The sequence below is a fragment of the Hippopotamus amphibius genome, chromosome 13 (assembly GCF_030028045.1).
Source record: "Hippopotamus amphibius kiboko isolate mHipAmp2 chromosome 13, mHipAmp2.hap2, whole genome shotgun sequence".
NCBI lineage: Eukaryota > Metazoa > Chordata > Mammalia > Artiodactyla > Hippopotamidae > Hippopotamus > Hippopotamus amphibius.
In genome coordinates this window covers 18,985,423-19,004,867 of record NC_080198.1, presented here as the reverse complement: position 1 = coordinate 19,004,867, position 19,445 = coordinate 18,985,423, and the positions used below count along the sequence as shown (strand labels likewise).

At 43.0% G+C, this 19,445-nt stretch overlaps 1 protein-coding gene across 11 annotated transcripts in view; it reads right to left on the bottom strand.

The window, feature by feature from the left end:
- Positions 1-19,445, bottom strand: part of FOXP1 (forkhead box P1) — a 595,386-nt gene that overhangs the window by 75,492 nt on the left and 500,449 nt on the right. For 10 of the 11 annotated variants that reach the window (XM_057705386.1, XM_057705388.1, XM_057705387.1 and 7 more), the window contains 4 exons: positions 14,980-15,117; positions 13,842-13,931; positions 8,307-8,460; positions 2,696-2,900 (listed from right to left, as the gene is read on the bottom strand). In XM_057705386.1, the coding sequence (XP_057561369.1) occupies positions 2,696-2,900; positions 8,307-8,460; positions 13,842-13,931; positions 14,980-15,117 (587 nt within the window). The remainder of the gene's footprint in view (positions 1-2,695; positions 2,901-8,306; positions 8,461-13,841; positions 13,932-14,979; positions 15,118-19,445) is intronic. The other variant, XM_057705382.1, reaches the window with a different exon arrangement.

Below are 19,445 nucleotides of genomic sequence, written 5' to 3'. Positions count from 1 at the left end.
CCAAAACTCTCACCATACTACCTTGGTCCGACGAATTTTTACCTAGAGCGCTCCCCAAACCTTTCAGAAATAATCCTTAAAGCTGGGAACCTTAGATACAGCTCCAGGAGCGTTGGAGGTGGGATGGGACGGGGGATATTAGGAAGAAATCAAGGGAGAGCGTCCAAAGAGATACATTTCACCAATGCCCTTGGCGAGTAAGGGATGAAACTTCTCCAAGAGACTCCTGAGACAAATGACAACTCATTGTGTGTAAGTGAGAACATATTTTGATCGTGATAGCTTTTTTTTTTAAGCCATTTTCTACTATTTAAATAGTAATATCACACATGGGATTTTAAAATAAACCCTCCGAGGGTAAAACCATAAAATACTCATTATAAATACCTATATACAAAGCTGGCTAATAACTGAACTTTTAGTGATCAATTCTGTAAGTTTCTAACTTTTTGATTTATCTTTAACCTGGGTGCTCCTTTGTCTTATTTGCTACATTCAGTTAAAATCTGCTGAGGAGAATTTGTTTCAACCCAGCCACATCTAGGAACCTACCAGGTAATATCAACTGAGGGGCCTAAGAGATTAGGTGATAGCATATAATTTCATAGTTGCTTCTTCTTTGCATGTACAGTTGGAAAAGTCAGCCTGTTTTTACATCCAGATTAAGGCTCAGTGGAATCTAAATTCTTTTCTGATCCTTACTCTCATGCTGGCAGGTAGCACAATGAAGATTAAGCCCAACTTTTGTACAGACACATGAGGACCATAAAACGAGAAATCCAACAAACTTATTCTCCAGGAATTAGACTGTCTTTGAGATCCATTTACTTTCAAATGCACCTTAAGACATGAAAAGGGCTATTCTTCTCCTATTCGCCTCCTTGCTAATCTACTACCTGACTCCAGATATATAACCTTTTAGAATGAAACTGAGCGCAGTGCATCTAAACAGGGAGAGTTTTCTGGGTCACAGGAAATCTGTGCAGGCTCCACAATGGCCGACAAGATGACAACAAATACCTTAAGTGCATCAGCTGGCATTTTTCAGTGTATGGCCTCCTGCTCTGCCTATGGATAAAGATGTTAACTCAATCCCTCTGCAGTAAATGGACAGCATCAACCTCAGGACACCAAAAGCAAGCAGAGCAAAGGACAACAGCCTAGAACCTTTGCTTTAAAAGCTATCTAAGGTCTAGCTTTTTTTGGTTCGTTCTTTGTCTTTAATTACAAAGGCTTTCTAAGAGATTATAAAGCAAGAGCTAAGACTGGTCTCCAGACATACAAATCTATCCTCATTGGAAACAAAAGAAGCCACATATGGTCCGGTGGCTCCAAACTAATTCCTACTGTCCACTATTTCATTTTTCAAGCTCTTTTAAACCAAAGAGTTAAAAGCATCTTTTAGTCCTGCGTCTGCCACAGAAACTCCAAAGTCATTTTAAAAGGACGATTGCAAGTTTGGGCTAAAACATATATAATCTCATCTCTGGAAACCTCTCATGGCTTTTACGTTTGAACATGATACACACATACAAACACACACACGTACAAATATTCATATACTATTTTCTGTAATTACTAAGCTCTAAACAGATAAAATGTTGCTGGTATGGAGACACCCATCTAATTAAATCAGTGAGCTTCTTAATTTTCAATATTTCCAGAAACATGAAATTATACGTGTAATTGCTTAAGGGAAAAATAAAATTTAAAAACCTTTCACTGGTTCACTTTTATTTAAAAAACAAAATAACCTCGTTTTCCTGATGGAAATGACATTTCCTCTCACCTATTATTTTGAGGTTTCTTTCCTTCTGTGGGTGGACATTCCGCGTATGAAATACATAGGAAACAGTCTAAAAATAGTAAACTGGAAGACAAGTTTTATATGTATTTTCTGCTTTGCAAAAGCACTGACGAGCAGTATTAATGGTTCTGGGCGCTAAGGCATAACAACATGGATTCACAGCTCAGTTTCTCAGAGCTGTCTGCTCACATCATGTATTTTGGATCTCTCAGACAACCTCAGCCTCAACTAATACCCAAGTGAAGCTCCGGGCAGTTAAAAGATACAAAGCCTTAACTTCCAAACAGGAATACAGAAATTGAGTCAAAGCTACAATATGTCCCATGATCACGGGAAAGCAGCTGTGTGTGCCTGTTGTGTGCACACATGCAGACCCCTTCCACCTCTCCATCCTTCCAACCTTCACTGATGGTTTACGAACAAACAAAACAAAACACAAAAACACAGAGGCCAAGCGCTTTGCAGACAGGATGATGAAAAACATGGGCTCCCCGCCTTCAAGGAGGGCAGTGCAGAGTAGTGTATGTTCTACCTTGTCTCAAACACAGCTATTCCCTTAGAAGGCGTCTACAAGCCAAGGAACTCAGCGTGTATGAAGTGGGCACTTGGCGGAGAGAGTAAGCCCGAAAGCCTGGAAATCCAACCCATCCAATGAGCCTGGGTTCCTAAGCTCGGGTTCGATCTACGTAAGTGCTAATTCCATGTTGAAAAGGTGACAATCATTAGATGCTTCACACCCACACCGTACTGAATACATTCTTACGTAATTATACGCACACTCCAGTCACACGGATCCAATTAGGGATCGCGGAGATATGGCAAGGCCAGGCCACCCACCCCCTCAGCGTGAAAGACGGCGTCGGACGCATCTCAGACGCTCGTTCCTACCTTTCCCTTTTGGGAGTGTGGACTGACAGCTGTCCGTTGGTAGAGGCATGTGGGTTCATTATTAAGGAGGTCTTGGAAGGTGCAGAGGAGGAGACACATGTCGTGGTCAGATCCAAACTGCTGTGATTGTTGCCCGTGGTTTCTTCTGTCGTATGAGCACTTGTCACTTCTTTCCAGAGCTGCTGCAGTTCTGTTGGAATCATGCCTGAAACAAACAAATTGGATAATTAAATCAATTAACAGCTAATTCCGTCCTCTTCAAACAGTAATTAAATCAAAGAGTCAGTAAACAAAGCCTAGTATTGGGGGGGAAGGGGGGGTTTGGTGCGTGCAGTTTTTTTCCTTCCCTCTCAACTAAGGCAAATACGGTAGGAACGAACGTGTCCTCCCCCTGAAGTGCCCTCATCACACATGAAAGACACCCATGAAAAGCATTCAAAACCCAGCTACTTTTTGCAAAGACAGTATGCCCCCATCCAAACTGCTGTTCCTAGATCCTTGAGGGAAAAAAATGTGGAGAGATGTTATTGTACTTTAGGCACAAAGAAGGGCTCAAAATAAATTTGCTCAACTATACTATTGTGACAACACGAACCACAAAATGAATAATTTTTGTGCTTAAGTCTTAAATGATGACAAATAGCTTTGTTATTAAATATAGTTTTTATTAATCACTTTTAGACATAAATTATGAATTCATATCGTCTTCCTGAAATGCTTTTCAACTTTTAACAGTCAAATTGATTATACTATGATTATTTCATTAACACACCTATCTTCCTCATTAATTTTGGTTTCTGGTACCACATGCTTAATTGATGGATGTGTCTACTGAAAAACTGTAGAACTTTTTATATACAAGTAACACTATTATTACTGTCATTTCTTAGATCCATGCTAATGAACCATTGCAGACCGAAATGAAAACGTGAAAGAAACTTGGAGCAGTTAAGTTCTCTTGTTTTTTAACGGGGTCAGAATGGACTTGGGTCTTAGGGAGTGAGTGTCAACTTGTCTTTCTCCCCCACAAGAGGTGATACAACCAGGACGTCAATCTCACTATTGTAGGCCTGCAGCCTTTATTCCAGCGTCATGCCTCCACAGCCCAAGATTTCCAAATCCCACCTCGAGGCACACTCCAGCGCACACACGCACAGGAGAAAAACATTCTGAATGGCCACCGACAATGACAGCCACCTAGGAGGACAACATGGAAGAAAGCACAAGCCCTGGACCTCACAAGGCAATGCCGCGTTAGAGCTGGGCGCCTGGATCTCAGTTCATTGTTTCAACCAACTGGAACCGAGCTATCCTAGAAAGCCTGCCATTTTCTGACTCCACAGCAGTCACCGAAACAGGCATGTTTCTGACCAAACCTAAGGTATTGAATTTACAAAGAAGGCTGTGTGCCTTATATTCATTTGAAACACATAATAAAAAATGCCAAGGTCTAAATTTAATTTATTTTTGTCATTTAGAATACAATGGATAGATAATCATCTCAACGTGATCAGCCAAACATCTTTACTTTGCTAAACTGTTAAAGATTTTAATTATGCTAGCATTGGAGAGCACTGGTCTAATGAGGCGATGGACTCCAGAGAATCCGAGTGGTTAAGAACTGTGAAATGAGTCTGATAGGATTTTTTTATATTCACCGTGGATCGTTTGCATATCAAAGAGGAGTAAATTATTGCACAGCAGACCAATAACCTTCCCCGCCTTTCTGAGAGGAACGTTAACAAAAACAGTTGGTCTCTCCTAACGGTTCTCCACGAAAATGTTCAAACGCTCGAGTCTTTGCAATTAATATATATTATAAAGGAGGCTTCAAATGATACATTAAGTGGTCAGATATTCTTCGAACGCATCCTCGACAGCCAAGTCGGTTTTCTTCTTCCTTCATAAAAATCAAATGCCAATTATATTTTGATGGATTTTTGTCCCAAATGAGCATTTAGTTATTAGGCATATTCAATTATTACTTGTCCCCTGAAATTAAACCTCGGAGGCAAATTAAACAAAGGGAAAGGTCACGACACAATCCCATGTCCGGTTCTGCCGCAGCTGGGCTATTATTTTCCAACACCTTGCGAGGTGACACGTGGGGTGTGTTTGTAGCTAACAGGCCGCCACTGATGTCTGCACGCCAACAATTACCTGCAAAGATGGCTGACCCTCGGACCACTGTTTACTCAATTGAAACAATGGTGAACAGGCGTGTCTGTGGATGACAGCACACTGATATAAAGCCACACGAGTCAACACCCAGCTTTATTTTCTGGGGAGTTAATACACACGAAAAGAACACACGCCTAGCTTTCAACTCCAGCGAACTGATTTCTGGGTCAGGTGCATGGGAGGTGGGAAGAAGGAAGCACACACCACGGTTTCTCACAACTGTTAACACTTTCCCTCCGACAGAAGCAGAACTTTGAAGCGGTTTCAAAAGTAGCTGTTTATCCAGCAAATAAAGACAAAGAGAAATGCCCTGTTAGGCGTGTTACGCCCACAGAGCACATGAAGGCAATCCTCCTCTCCTTCTAGTCCAATGGGCTAGCAAATCAGTTTCCTCGTCCACAGGGAGAAATGGTAAATAAAATAGTAACTCACTGACTGACAACGAGGCATCCTTCTGGGTCAAATTTCAATGTGATAATTACGCTGAAGAACATTCTCATCAGACTCACAGAAAGGCAGTCAAATCGGTCTCCTCCATCAATGGTACACCTTGTTAGTGAGGTTAAACTGTTAGTTCAATGAATACTACCTACCAAAGGAGGCTGTTGTTTGACAGCCGAGATCTCACGATAGAATTAAGACAGATAAAAGGAAAGCTAGTCACTCATCAGACTAAATGGACATCAGATGTCCAGAAAGCATGCCTTTCTTCCAAAAAGTGGTACATAGGAATAACAGCACCAAGTTAAACACATCTATTAACAGGTAACATCAGCAGGCATGTAATTTTCTCCCAGCTATAGTTTCCAGTTAAAAAAATTAAAAAGTCAGAATGATATTAAAAGTCTATTTCTTTATAGAATTACAGGTGCTGAGCAAGATGGGACGATTAAAGACACCAGGGGAAAAACAGACATGTTAATAATGTAAAATGGAGAGAAGGCCCTACAATAGCCCTAACCCCCCTCCCCCCCAAAAAAAAGTCCTTCTGTTCATAACCTAAAACCTCCGAAGGGAAAAAAAAAAAAAAAAAAAGAGCCTTCAAGGAGTCTCCGTCTCTTCCTATAGTTTGATGCTTACATGCACGTTTAAGGCAACTTAGCCAAGACCATGCAGGTATGTAACAGAATCCTGATGATTATATGCTGAAGTGGGCACCACCAGCATTTTTAACACATAAACCCTGTGCCTTGCTGCATTTCTTTTTCCAGGACAACTGGCTGCTTCATTATAAAAGAAAATGTAGACACAGGTTTAAAAAATGTATGTTGCAGGGACAGTTGACAGATTACCGTTCACAGAACTCAATTTTACAACCCCAGGTATCACTGGCTCCAAGACAAACAGAGTTGGTCAACCTTTCTTCGTCCTTGTACCTCCATACCCAGGTGACCATGTTCAAGCAAGCAGAAAGTTGATTTAAAGCTCATAATGACATCAGTTTTAAGCCATCATCTCTCTGATGAAAAAAAAAAATTGTGCTGTAGTCCAACATGACTGAATTCTCCAGCCGCTTTGGGCGAGGGGGTAGGGGAGACAAAACCAACCTCCTGATTCCAAGAAAGACGGCAATGACACCGGTTCACGTCACTGGGAGAAATATTTATATTTGCTTTTATGCATCCAGGACACACATAAAGGCACCCCCTTAGACTGTAAATAGGCGTCGTCTTAATGTTGCGGGGGCTAAGAGTTAGAGTAGACTGCTAAGCATATCAATCAATGCCATGACTAGCGAATTACCTACTGGTGTCTCTGATATGTTACTGCAGAGATTACACTTCATGCATCACCACATTCATTTCTTTCACATTACACATGAGCTTGTCTTGTCACTGCCCAATTGCCCTCTTTTGGACAGCTTAACTGATGTACTATAACAATGAACCTCAGTGCGCAAACTTAATAGTATAGGAGAGGCAGGAAAAGATGAGCGAGGTGGAAGCTCAGTCCAGTGGGTGTGTCAGCCCGGCCGGCGATGTTGCCAACAATAAACCCGAAGGTGTAATTAATGCATGTTATAACATTTTGCAAGCACAAAAATGCATTAGCCCATGTGTCCTGCTTCCCCCCTCCCCAACCCGGTATTGCTCAGTTACCAAATCTTCTATTTTGACAGCAGTGGAGATGCTGATTATATACTGCGCGGATGAGCAGTAATGGCAGAAGGGGGAGGGGAGGCAAGAGGGAAGTTAAGGGAGGAAAAAGCCCTGGTCTCGACATTAAAAACATAAACAAAACCCAAAGAACCCCAGGAGGGACAGAAGTTGGGTGTGGTTGACTCAAGGGAATCAAGATTCCACGCAGACATGCCTCATCGGCTCCACGTGACACCGAAAGCTACTGAACACATGGCCATGCCTTTAGCACCACGAGGGGAGAAAGACCTTGCATATCTTGAACTCTTTTCATAACGAAACTGAATCCAAGACACCAAAGGCTTTAGCTACCAGCCCTGAAGGCACATATACACACACGTCCAAGTCTACCACAGGCCTCGAGGAGGCAAATGAAATCTGCCACACCACGACCAGGATGGAGGAATTGTATTTCAAAACACGGCATGACTCTTTCTTCTCCCCTTCCCGCCTCTCCTTCTTGCTGGTTCTAAAAAATTCATTTGTGTATCACGTTACACACATGTAAGTTAGAGTTGCTCAAACCCAGAGGATGTCCTGAAAACAGCCAGAGTACTCATTTGTTTCTGACGTCCAACACCCGCTGGAAGAACACGTCAGTGGCTCTTCCAAAGAAATTTTTAAATCCATGAAATCGTGTTCCTTTTCAAAGCACTCCCGTTTTTGAAAAAGAGCTGGAGATGGACAGGCTGCCTATTCTGATGGGTACAGAACCAACTGGCTCAAAAGCCAACAGTCAGGTGAGTGCAAAAGAGAAAGAAAAGAGAGAACCCAACAAAATCAACCCTGGCTTTTGTAACAGCAAGAGATGAATCGGAATCGTTTACAGAAAAAGGAATCTGAATTTCTCCCTAGATATTAAAAAGTGGCATTTCTAAAGCATCACTACCACTGAAAACAGAGCAAGTTACAGGATGTACAACACATCTTCAAATGACTAACAGAGGCCTTCAAGAAAATGCATTTGTGATTCCTAACTGAAAATGCGAGAAGATCTGATTAAAATGCTTCCCAAGTCAGAGCAGCACTGCATTCTCTGACTTCGAGAAGGGGTGGCACCCTGATCTTGCTAAGCCTACAGACCCCCCGTGTCTTCATTTTGGCACTGACGAGCACTCTGGCTTCTGGAAAGGTCCATCGCTGTTACCTTCTCCGGCTTTGCCTCTAAGTGTGTATCTGCGTGTTTTAAACAGACAACCTCCTTCATGATGAGCTGAAGGAGACACCCCCCACCCCCCACCTCCGCCCCAGAGTCTCAAGAGAGCGGCACCTCCTGCATCCTCAACGCTTACCTTGAGCGAGGGGTTGGAGGGGAAGGGCGGGCTGCCCTGGCTGGATTGTTAAAAGGCCTTGGCGCTGCAGAGACAGAAGGTGTTGTTGCTGTAACTGCTGCATCTGTAGAAGCTGCTGCTGGAAAGCCAACTGCTGGGTAGCCACCTGCTGTTGCTGCAAGAAATCAGGAAGAAAAAAAAAAAAAATGAGATGGCCACTGCCTGGGGAAGGTGAAACGTAGGGACGTTTCCAAACATACTGTCATCAGCCAGGACTGAGAGCGGTCACTGGAGCTCCGTGGAAGGCTCGGGGTCAAGGCGGGTTTCAAAGGGACAGAACGCATCACCTCCAAAGAGAAGTGAGGGGCAGGGTGGAGGCCCTTTCTGCTGCCGGCCCCCACAGAAAAATAATTTGTCAATCAAGACAGCGTTCCCTACGGTTTGAAAGGCCTGACGTTTTGTAGTCAAGATGTGGACTTCCAGACTGAAATTTTTAATTAGTCACACAGAAGGCAGGCTGTTCCACTCCAGGTCTGGAGGGATTTGAACCCTGAACCTTTGAGGTGTGAAGGAACAAGTTGCCTCTGTCCTGCCTGCACAGGGAGAAGCTTTTAACTACTCTGTTTATCACTTCTGACATAAATAAATGAGAAAAAATCAGACCTTTGAAGAAGAAAAACTTCATCTAATATTGTTAATTAACCATGACAAACGATGAAATAACATTGTAAATCTTTCATAGAAACAGCCACTAGATTTTAATTACACACATTCATAATTTAGCAAACAACATCGTACCCGGCTGTGAGTGTTTCATATGAAGGACACTTTAAGCTTCAGATGCCTTCGCTTGGCTTGAGTCTCAGAAACCCCGAGGTCTGCTAGCTGGGCCTGCTTCCCCACCCGCTTTGTTCTTGAAAAGAAGGGGCTTTGCGATATGATAAATGTCTTTCTCTTGACTGGACAATGACAGGAGGAAAACTTTTGTTGTGTAAAACATCAATACATCATTCCTGTGTTTAGCAGGCCTTGCCCCAGCCAAAAAAATTAATGTAGATTTCCTCAGTAATTATCTGAGTGATAGAAAGATAATACAGTGCAGTATTACAATAAATAGAAGGAAATTATCTAATATCCTTAATCTGCTAGGAATCAAATCGAGGTGGAGGTCTTAGCCACATTATGGCTAACAATTATGAAAGGAAAATTAACCCTTCTTGGGGAAGGGAGTTCTGGAGCCAGGAAAAAAAGAAAAAGCAGAAAAAGAAAAGAAAAAGGTTCTTTAAGAACACGATTCATTTTCCTAATTCTGAGTATTACTCAAAACATCAGAGAGACATTCACAGCCAAGAGGACCCACCATACAACCCTTTCAGAGCTTCTCATAACTACTCTTTACAAACAACTGCATTCACTTAACCTAACACATGACCTTGATCTGATACATCCATAAAATGGTATATATATCAAGACCTTCTGATGCAGAGTTCAAAGGAGGAGAAAAATGGTGGTTTCCTTTTGGTCTCCACATAGTTTATTTTATAGTAAAAACCATCATTCTCATATTAGCAACCAATTTCAGACTTACTACCATGCCACTGAGAAAGTTAATTGAGTTTCACTCCAAAAAACAAATTCTATACCACGAACAACAAAAATTTGAATAAATTTAAATGAAAAGCCAGTGTTTTCATTTGAAGAACAGCATGTGTACAATGATCCAATTGTTTTCACCCCTTCCCAAGTTATCACATTAATGTAAAACCCGATGATAGTTATATTCATGTCAACATGGTTTTTTCACTTCTTCCACAGATATTAATTCACGACACTTACCAAAAAAAGGGGTGGAGGGAAGGAAGAGAAGAACAAACAGCATTGGTACAATAAAAGATCCGGGAATGAGCCCTTGCTGAAGTAGAAAATCATGGGGCAGGGGTCGCTGGGGTTTGGGGAGGGTGTTTCCTGCCTTACTGTAAATGAAATGTTTAGAAATTCTGTATTTATATAAAATGACTGATGGCTGTTCTGTCGTCTCTGTGGCCATCCCGAGGAAAAGCTCATGAGAGCTGTCCGCGTTTGAAAAGCCAGGATATAAAAGTATACAAGGCCCATTGTCCAAAGAAAGAATTTAAAAGCAACACTGGCTGCCAAACGGTGCTCCCCACCCAGTTACCAAACACAGGATACGAGCCCGTTTGTTTACTTCTCACAATTGAACGCATACAAAAAAGGTCTCCGTGCAGTCCCCTGGACAGGGCAGTCGTCAGTGTTAAAATGCTAAAATGCCCTGATAAACCGTGCATTTCGGATCCCCTCCCTAGCGCTGCAGTCAAAGGTCTGTTTTCCTTTCTTCGGCTCCTCCCTACAGCCTAACATAAACTGTCATAACTGCCCAGGACAAACGGCCCTTTTAAAACAATCAACTGAGCCTACCTCACCCGCACAGGATGGGATCTTTTTTTTTTTGCAGAGCGACTTAAAATTAATTCTGCCTTCTCTTTTCCACACCCGTGCTGTCAGATAGTCACGAGGCGGCACCTGAATGCTAGCTGTATGGGGTACTGAGCACCCACCTCCCAAGGAAGGTCTTGGGTCCCAACTCAACACGGGGCCTGACTTGCTCAAGGAGACATCTCAAGGCAACTTTAGGGAGAAAACGAGACTAAAGTACGTTGTTCTGGCCCAGGATCGAGTGCCTTACTGCAGAGGTGATCAAAAGGGGTGGGGGGGGGGGGGGGGAGAGCTGACGATTCAAAAGTATGAGCCACTAATGGCTGGGGATTCCGTAAATTAATACACTTGTTCCATCTGTCCAGATCCAAGTTCAAACCTTGTTAAAATCCTAACCACCGGTCCACATCATGCAATTGCTACCACGTGATTCTATTTCATGGTAGCACAAAAGGCCCACCACCTGCATGGGAATTTCAGGAGGCTCCCCGCTCACCTTAGGGAAATAAGGCTCTCCCCATCCTTGTTCCAACAGGTCCCGGCCACATCCAGTGGCACGGTGAACACGAGGAGACATGCCCGCGGGTCTGGGTCTGCCCAGCCCTGAGGATGTGCAGGCAACATCACCTCTGCCTTCGAAGTGGATGGCAAAGCGTGACCACGAGAAACCCAGTGTCCTGGAGATGCTAACGGCTGCTACCATGGAACCGCCTCCCCCTGGTCCACATACGAAGTATCCCTTTCTCTCCCCCACACTCCCTTCCCAAATCCCGACACCGCCATCATCTTTGTGCGCCCGAGATGCCCCCTTTCTGACAGCGGCAACTTGGGAGAGTGAACTTTTATCCTTCCTTCTGCCGTGGAACTTTCGCCTTCACATTTCTTCATCTGCCCTCTGAGCTCATCTGAACTTTCATGTTCTCCCAGCATGCAGACGTGCATTCCAAACTATGTCTAACAGACCAAATAAGAGGTTAATAAGAAGTGGCAACAGAAAGGAAAAACACAATCCCTGGTAACTGATAAGAATGACAGTGCGGCCCCTTTTTGTTTGTCTTCAAATATAGAGTTAAAGATCTTTAAAAAACTAAATTCTGATGCCTTTGAAAAGAAAGAAGCACAAAATAACAACAGGGGGTTATTGCCTGCCAGCCACAGGGGAGAAACTCCATAATTCTTCTTCTCCCTTTTGAAGGCTGTTAGAAATCTGATTCAAAAAAGCAACAGCAGAAGGGGAAACCTCTTGAGGCTGTAACCATTTCCTGTGATCATGCATAATGTGCTTCAAAAGTGGGTTTTTACCAATTCTGTTGATCAATTGCACCTCCTTCACATCCCTTCTTTTTTCCGCTGTGTTTACATCTGATGTGACTCAGTGACAAGCACTGTCTGAGACTGTGAAACAGGCCTGTCATGTTGATTTATGGGCGCATCAAACCACAACTTGTCCAAACTGAAGCTCGCAGTTCATTAATTAGAGAGTTGTGACTTTGAAGTCAGCTTTCAGACTGTGGTTTTTAACATTTGGCTTAATTTATATGCTCTTGAATGTGGATCTCTAAGGAAAAAACTGAAATTCCCTTCTTGTCTTTGAACTTCTTTTGACCGCACAATAATCATTTCTTTGTCCAGAGTGATGCCTGCAATCCCAGAGTCATTAACGCGCATTGAACTGCCACTGATGAGTAAGCCCTACTGAATTAGAAAAACAGCCAGCAAAACAAAGCTGAGAGCCTTCTGCACAGTGATATCTCACAATTACATGCCTTCCCTCCCTGTGCCATTTCCATTTTAATTACTGTTAGTCCTTTAGATTTACATTTTAGACACTTTTTAATCTGTTCCCTTTTTTATTATAGCAGCACCCGGTAGCGCGCCACCGTACTTAAGGTTGTGTCAGCAGTTTCATTAAAACACCTCCTCCCCTTCACCCCCAAACTGCCCCTACTCTGCAGGGGTTTCCATCCAGGCTGCTCAACAGGACTCCAGGGTGAAAACTTGGCAGGGCATGGAAACTGTACCCAATTTGTGCAGAGGGAGGAGCCGGCAAAGTGAGAAAGTCTGGGTCATTCGCAGCGTGTAAAACGAGCGCTTCCCAGCATCAGAGCTCAGCCTCCCTGCTCCTGCGGGGGACAGGGATGGGGAGAGTTACCTGGTAGGACTCCTTGTAAACTAAAGCAAGTGGCTGTCTGCTTTGGGCCAGCGAAGAAGCTGTTCCGCGGGACTGGGAGCTGTTTATCAAACTCTAAACTGTCATTCCAAAGAGAACACTCAAGTGGAAAGAATTTCAGTCCGCCATGAAAACACGAGGAGATAAGTTATATCGGATAACTCTGGAATGGGCAGAACGATGTCACGATAACGCATACATGCCCAGAGATACTTCCCCATCTGACTGAACCTCAGCCACGTGGAACTGCCTAGAGAGTAGGACAGAAACCCTCCCTGGGAAGGCCTTCCCATTTATGGAGCGAATACTGTCACCTAAGCGGGTGCTGGGCACAGGTGATCGCTACGGGCACGTACGAAGTACTGCGTACACACAAGCCGCTGCGGTACACGAGTTGTTCTCGAGAAAACACAAGTCACCCAGGCCTGCCTTTAGCAATTATGATCTGTGCAACTCGCAGGAAGAAGTTCAACAGAGCTAGGGGTGTTCTGAATCCTGCTCTAACTTTTGGGGTAAGAGATTTTTCCTCCAAAGGCAAAGGCCATCACCACACCCCCAAGCTCTTTGAGGTGGGGCGAAAAAAATCCAGTGTGCTCCCAAGTACAATTTTACTGAGAGCACCTCCTCCAGGCAGGCCCCAGTCCTCAGGGGTACCAGTTTGCAAAAGCTGCCCTAAAGGTTCTGCCCATGATCCCTCTTCCCAGGGCCCGCACGAGGTACACCTGTAGGGGTGTTGTAAAATATGTGGCAGCCGGCAAATGGAACCCAGAAAAATCTGAACGAAAACAGGACAGTAACTCTTGGTCTGAAAGCTGAGAACCGATAGAGTCAGCTCAGTTGTGCAATCATTTAAAAGATGAATGACAGTTTAATAGCCACGAGATAGTCCTCTGGGATCTGCGGTTTGAAAGTAAAATATGTATTGTCGGTACCTCTTTAGGCTGTTTTCCAGCATGTTGTTGTTGTAAAAGTTGAAGCTGCAACTGTTCCTGTTGTTTTTTATAAAACTCTTGAAGCTGCTGCTACAAAGGAAAGAGAGGACGGTAAGTAACAGAGGGTAGCGCCAAGCCACTGTCCCTTTCGGTGCCACATACGAACTGTGATTTGAAAAATAGCATCCTTTTATCTGTAATGGCCTGACCTTTAGTTTGAAACTCGACAATAAATTTCAACGCACACTGACTCTTCTTGGCATTATTGTTTAAAAAGTAATCTCCAAAATGAACTGATGAAAAACATACCATTTTCTACACAAACTAATTAGAAGAAGCAAGCAATGACCTTTGATTGTGCAACAAAGCCAAAACGCCCTTGCTGAGGGAGTCTGGTGAATTTCTACTGCACACCGTGTACATGCTTGCTGAGTGACTGGGTTGGGCGGTGTTGGGGGCCCATTCAGCGTGTGCATCAACCCGCACGGGTAGCTTCCTCTGCATCCTGTGCCCACCATCTCACCCCAGCAGCACCCATCACGATGGTCCTGAATCTCCTCTATTTGGTTCGGGTGTCCATCAAGTTGGACTATGAGGTCCCCATGGCACCATGGCAGTCGGAAGTTCATTTCAGCATTGGCAGACACGAAAGAGGTCAAAGCAACTCTGCACCTGACAATGAACCAACTCCAAGATGCTTCTTGATGTTTAAAAGAAAATTCTCTAAGCTTCTGAGTTGAAATGGGGACTTCAAGAGCTGTCACATTTAAACCTGCTCCCGAAATGCTCCCTGTTTTGCTTTGATTCACACCATTTAGAAGCCTCTGGGCTTACCAAATAAAAGAGCGCAAAGCTCCCTAAGCTTAAAAGATCTTATTTCTACCAAGTCCGATTACAGCCCTAATCTCAGTCCAGCGGGTACTCTCCAGGCCCAAACCCCTGTGGCTTTGGCAGGGTCCCTCTCTTTCAGGGATGCAAATGCAATCGATCAGCCAGGGACAGCTGTGCGTCCCGCCCCACCCACCCTGCTCTGCGTATGCTTCGCTCTGCAAAGGAGCTGCTCAGGTGAGGGGAATCCTGAATGGAGTGATGGGCCCTGGGGGGCTTGGGATGCTGGAGAAGGAGGAAGGACCGTTACCTGTTGAAGCATGAGGGCCTGCTGCTGCTGGAGGAGAACCTGGAGCTGCTGAGGGCTCAGCACTTGTTGCTGGAGGATCTGCTGCATTTGCTGGGGAGTGATAACTTGAGGTGTCATCATAGCCACTGACACGGGAACCTAGAACGTTAACGAAGGATAAATAGGAAGCCAGGAAACCGCACGCCCGCAGCACTCAGCCTTCCGGGTTCAGGGACTGACCGTCATCAGCCTGCTTCCAAGGCTGACCCATTTCCCACGTGCAGCGTATCTATCCAGGGGGGATGCAGCCACAAACCCCGCTTAATCTATCAAGCAGTCAATTTTAAACGAAGAAAAATGAAAGGAAAACCTTGTAGTCGCTGACAAGTGTTCCCGATAGTTTGGTAAGCAAACCAGGAGTAAAGGCTTAATAAATGCTACCTGGAGTTAGGTTAGAACGATCTCAGTTTCTTAATGAGTCTTTGGTCATAGTGAGACATAGGAAGTTAACGCCAACTTGAATTTTGTTTTAGGGCACAAGGCAAACGGGAACCAGTATATTCCCGGCTGGAGCTAATATGATCCCTTTCCTCTGTGGACAGTGATTTTAAGAACAATCAATGCACGCTGAGTCTTGCGGACGGCTGAACCTTGGATGCACCTTCCAAACTTCAACACAGACCCTTCCTATGATGCCTAAGATGTCTTTTACCCTTCCTTACTCGCCCAACACGCAGATGTCTCTATTCTTTCATATTATGTGCAATACCATTAAAAGCCGCTTTCCATGACATTTCAGTGACAAACAGCTACAGTGATGAACTTGATAGCATTTCATATTTGCAACTGTTAACACGTTTCTGCACGGGCATCTTTGCAAGGAACCTGCTCACTGTATCTGAAAGGATGATGTCTTGTTCAGATAAAACACTGACATTAAAATGACAGGCTGTCTTGGCCAAGGTTACACAAATTGTATTCAAGCGGATACCTAATGACAATGCTATGAATTCTGCAAGCTTTCTAGAATGTAATTTAGCTATTCAAAATAATCACTGCACTTGTGTTTAATTTGCAGACTACACGAGAACCATTTTGTCAGGCCCCGTAATACAAGAAGACTATTTCATGAAAAATTAACCCCCCCCAAATAAAAAGATAAGGAAAGGGGAAAAAAAAAAAACAATGAAAGAAAAGACAAAACCTGTATGTCTTCTAACAGTAATATTTAAGCATCTTACTTTTCTTTGGTTTCTAATCAAACATGTGACAGCAAGAAGCTAGAAGCAGTAAAGGATATACTTTGTTACAAAGGATATGCTGTCATCTCATGTATTACAATAAAAGGTAATAACATGTTTTGCGCTGTGCCTGTGTGCCACTTAAAAAAAAAAAAAATCCAGCAGACAATAGCTGATCAGAAGATAAAAGAATTAAAAAATCTTTCAGGGGAGCAATAAGCAAAAGGGAGAAATGCAGTATTAATTTTATGTAACATAATGTCTTAATATGCAGTTTATCTTGACTTTTTCACATGATTTGTCCTGTCATTTGCATAGTGAGCTCTCATTCCTAATTTCACAGTCATTATGCACTGATGTCCCGATTTCTCAGCATCACTAATTTTGATGAACTAAAAATGGTTCCTGAAGGTCAGATTCATGTACAGTGAAGAGCCTCCGCTGTTGTTGGGGGCATGTTTTGTGGGGGGGGGATGTTTATGCGCAAGTTTTGCATTGTTTGGAAAACACTAGCTGGAACATTTGAAAATTTTCATTAACCTAAGTTTGGAAGGTCATCAATGAATTCTTCCTATTGCAGTGGCCTTTTAAGTGTAGATGTAGATACACTGTAATTTAAAACAGATGGGCATGTCTGAATATTTTTATATGCAAACAGGGACAGATGTATATGAATGGATAAATTATCCTCTTAAAAAGATACTTCACAGCACGAAATATCACCAATGAGTAGAACAGTGAACTTGCATTTAATCTAGGACAAACACCAAGAAGACATTACCAAAACATCTAACCATCTCGAAATTAATTGCAATTAGTCGATTCTGTCTTCATAGAGAAGAAACTTTTTGAATTTTTCAATCTGTATTGGGTGCCAATCACTATCCTTTAAGCTGCAAATGCCAACGTATCACAACAGAAGTTTACTTTTCCTTGAGAGTTGCATCACCATACAGGGAGGTTTGATTAAGCAAACAAAAGAACCATGTTTAAGGTTTCTTTTTTCCCCTGCGTTTCTTGGATGATGTACAATATAAATATTCTTGAGCCAAATTTCTGATGGTGATGAACAGGAAAACAGACAGGAACAGGGTGGTGTAAGATCTAAGCTGGTGATGAACTTGAAATTCACAGTGTTATAACAGAAACCATCATAGAAATAATCTCTTGCTCACAATTTTTAAAAGGTCCATGGAAAGCCTATGCTAGAAAGGGGCACCAGAGAACACTTTTCGGGGTGAGGGACATGCCATCTATCCTCGTTGGGGTGGTGGTCACAGAGGTAGATACAATTGCCAAAATTCTTCCAACCGTATACGTAAAGCGAATGCATTTTATCCTATGTAAATTATGCTTCAATAAAACAGATCTGAAAAGTTTAAAAAAGGACTTACATCCACAGATAATTTTTAAACCCTCATGTACAGTCAACAGCTTAAATCTCCTTCTCCCACCGTTACTTATTCAATTTCTGTAGTCATATTACACAACAGTAAAATGAACTCGAGTCTCCCCTTCTTTTTCACTCTGGACATCTCGATGGAGGTGGTGAGGAGTCATCAAATGCTTAAAGTAGCAGGCTCAGCCAAAGGAGGCAGAGGGCCGAGAAGCCTGAGTAATCCTCCAGCCGGACGACCGGCCTCTGAATAATCAGAAGTGGGCTATTAGATCCTGATGGCCTTAACTCTGCTTTTACTATCTGAAACCACATTTTCACACCAGTTAGGTCTCAGCTTCCAAAGTGGGCTCGAGCTTCATTTATAAATGTAATAAAACTGAGATTTTCCCCAAAGTTTCTCCTCCAACGTGTCATGAAAATCAGTTATGGAAAGCCTTCACAAACACAGCCAAATGAACCAGAAACCATTGTGGGGTGAAAAGGGGGGGGAAGAAAAAAAAAAAAAGAAAGAAAAAAAAGAAATCGGAGCACAGCGTGAGGCTTTAAATAGTTAAGAATTATAGCCTACACATCCACCGCCTTAGCTCTCGACGTCCAACTTTTTCATGTAGCTAGTCCCTACTAATACTGGGAATCAAAGGGCATGCAGTACCAGCGAGAGGCTATTACAGCCCACACTTTATAGCCCATTACTACTGAGGTCATTAGCGGCAAGAGTGATTGTACTGGTCTTAACCTATTGATCACTGTAACTACTATCATTTAATCCTGTGTTGAATGTCTGGAAAGCAGCTAAAGGCACACGAGAGAGAGTGCTTCAGCATTGAGAAATATGGCCAAGGCTTCGGAATTACACTTTGATTCATAAAATCTAGCCAGTGGTTTAAATCAATAGTATTTAAAACAGTCATGTCAGTTTTTAACGACAGTGCTCTAATATTCATGAGCCCCTCTTTCAGAGGATTCAGTCAAAACTAAACTCTCCTCCCTTCCCCAATTCCAGGCACCTACCTTACCCTCCTTGAGATAAAAACATTACTTTCTGAGGCTATGTATGCTACAGGACTCATGCCTTAACTAGGAGTTCAAGCTAATTCTTGATTTCTTTCTCAAATGACAATTTAAATATAATGCAAAAAAAAAAAAATTGTATCCTCGATACTGTAACTACCTTAACTGTTTGAGTATATAGAAATGAGTATGTTTTACGAGTTCACAATGAATCATAGAAGGCAATTTATGAAGAACGAGAATGATTCTGTCTAGCTGCCTTCAGGGATCAGAAATTCAAATTAAACTTCTGGCAGACATTTAAAGAATGCTAGCATACAAAACTGAATTAAAACACACACACACACACACACACACACAGTTAACACTCTTTAGTTGAGTTTCAAGAGGAAGTCATGAATTAAAAAAAAAAAAATTGCTTGATACACTGCTGACTGATACCAACTGGGTGTGGCCCACCCCAAGGGCACACAAACCTGCGAGCATGGCAGCCTGGCAGCTGTGCTGGGGCCATCGGGACGCTACTGCTGTGGGCCTGCGGCTGCCTTCCCACCAGCCACTGGGGAAACGTCCTCTGCACCAACAAGTGCTGTTAAAAGCCCATCCACTGCTGTGTAATTTCTGCCTGATGCAGTTTTCTTTTACTTCCAAATGGCTTTATATCATCTGAATGCTAGAAGACTATTAAAATAAGATGGCTTATTTTTCTCCTCCATACTCAACGGGGAAAGGTAGGTGAGGGGAAGGGGAAAAAAATCTAAAAAGCAAACAAACAAATAAAAACACCCATAGAAACAATACTTATTTCTAATCGCAGAGACAATTGGAGGAATTGG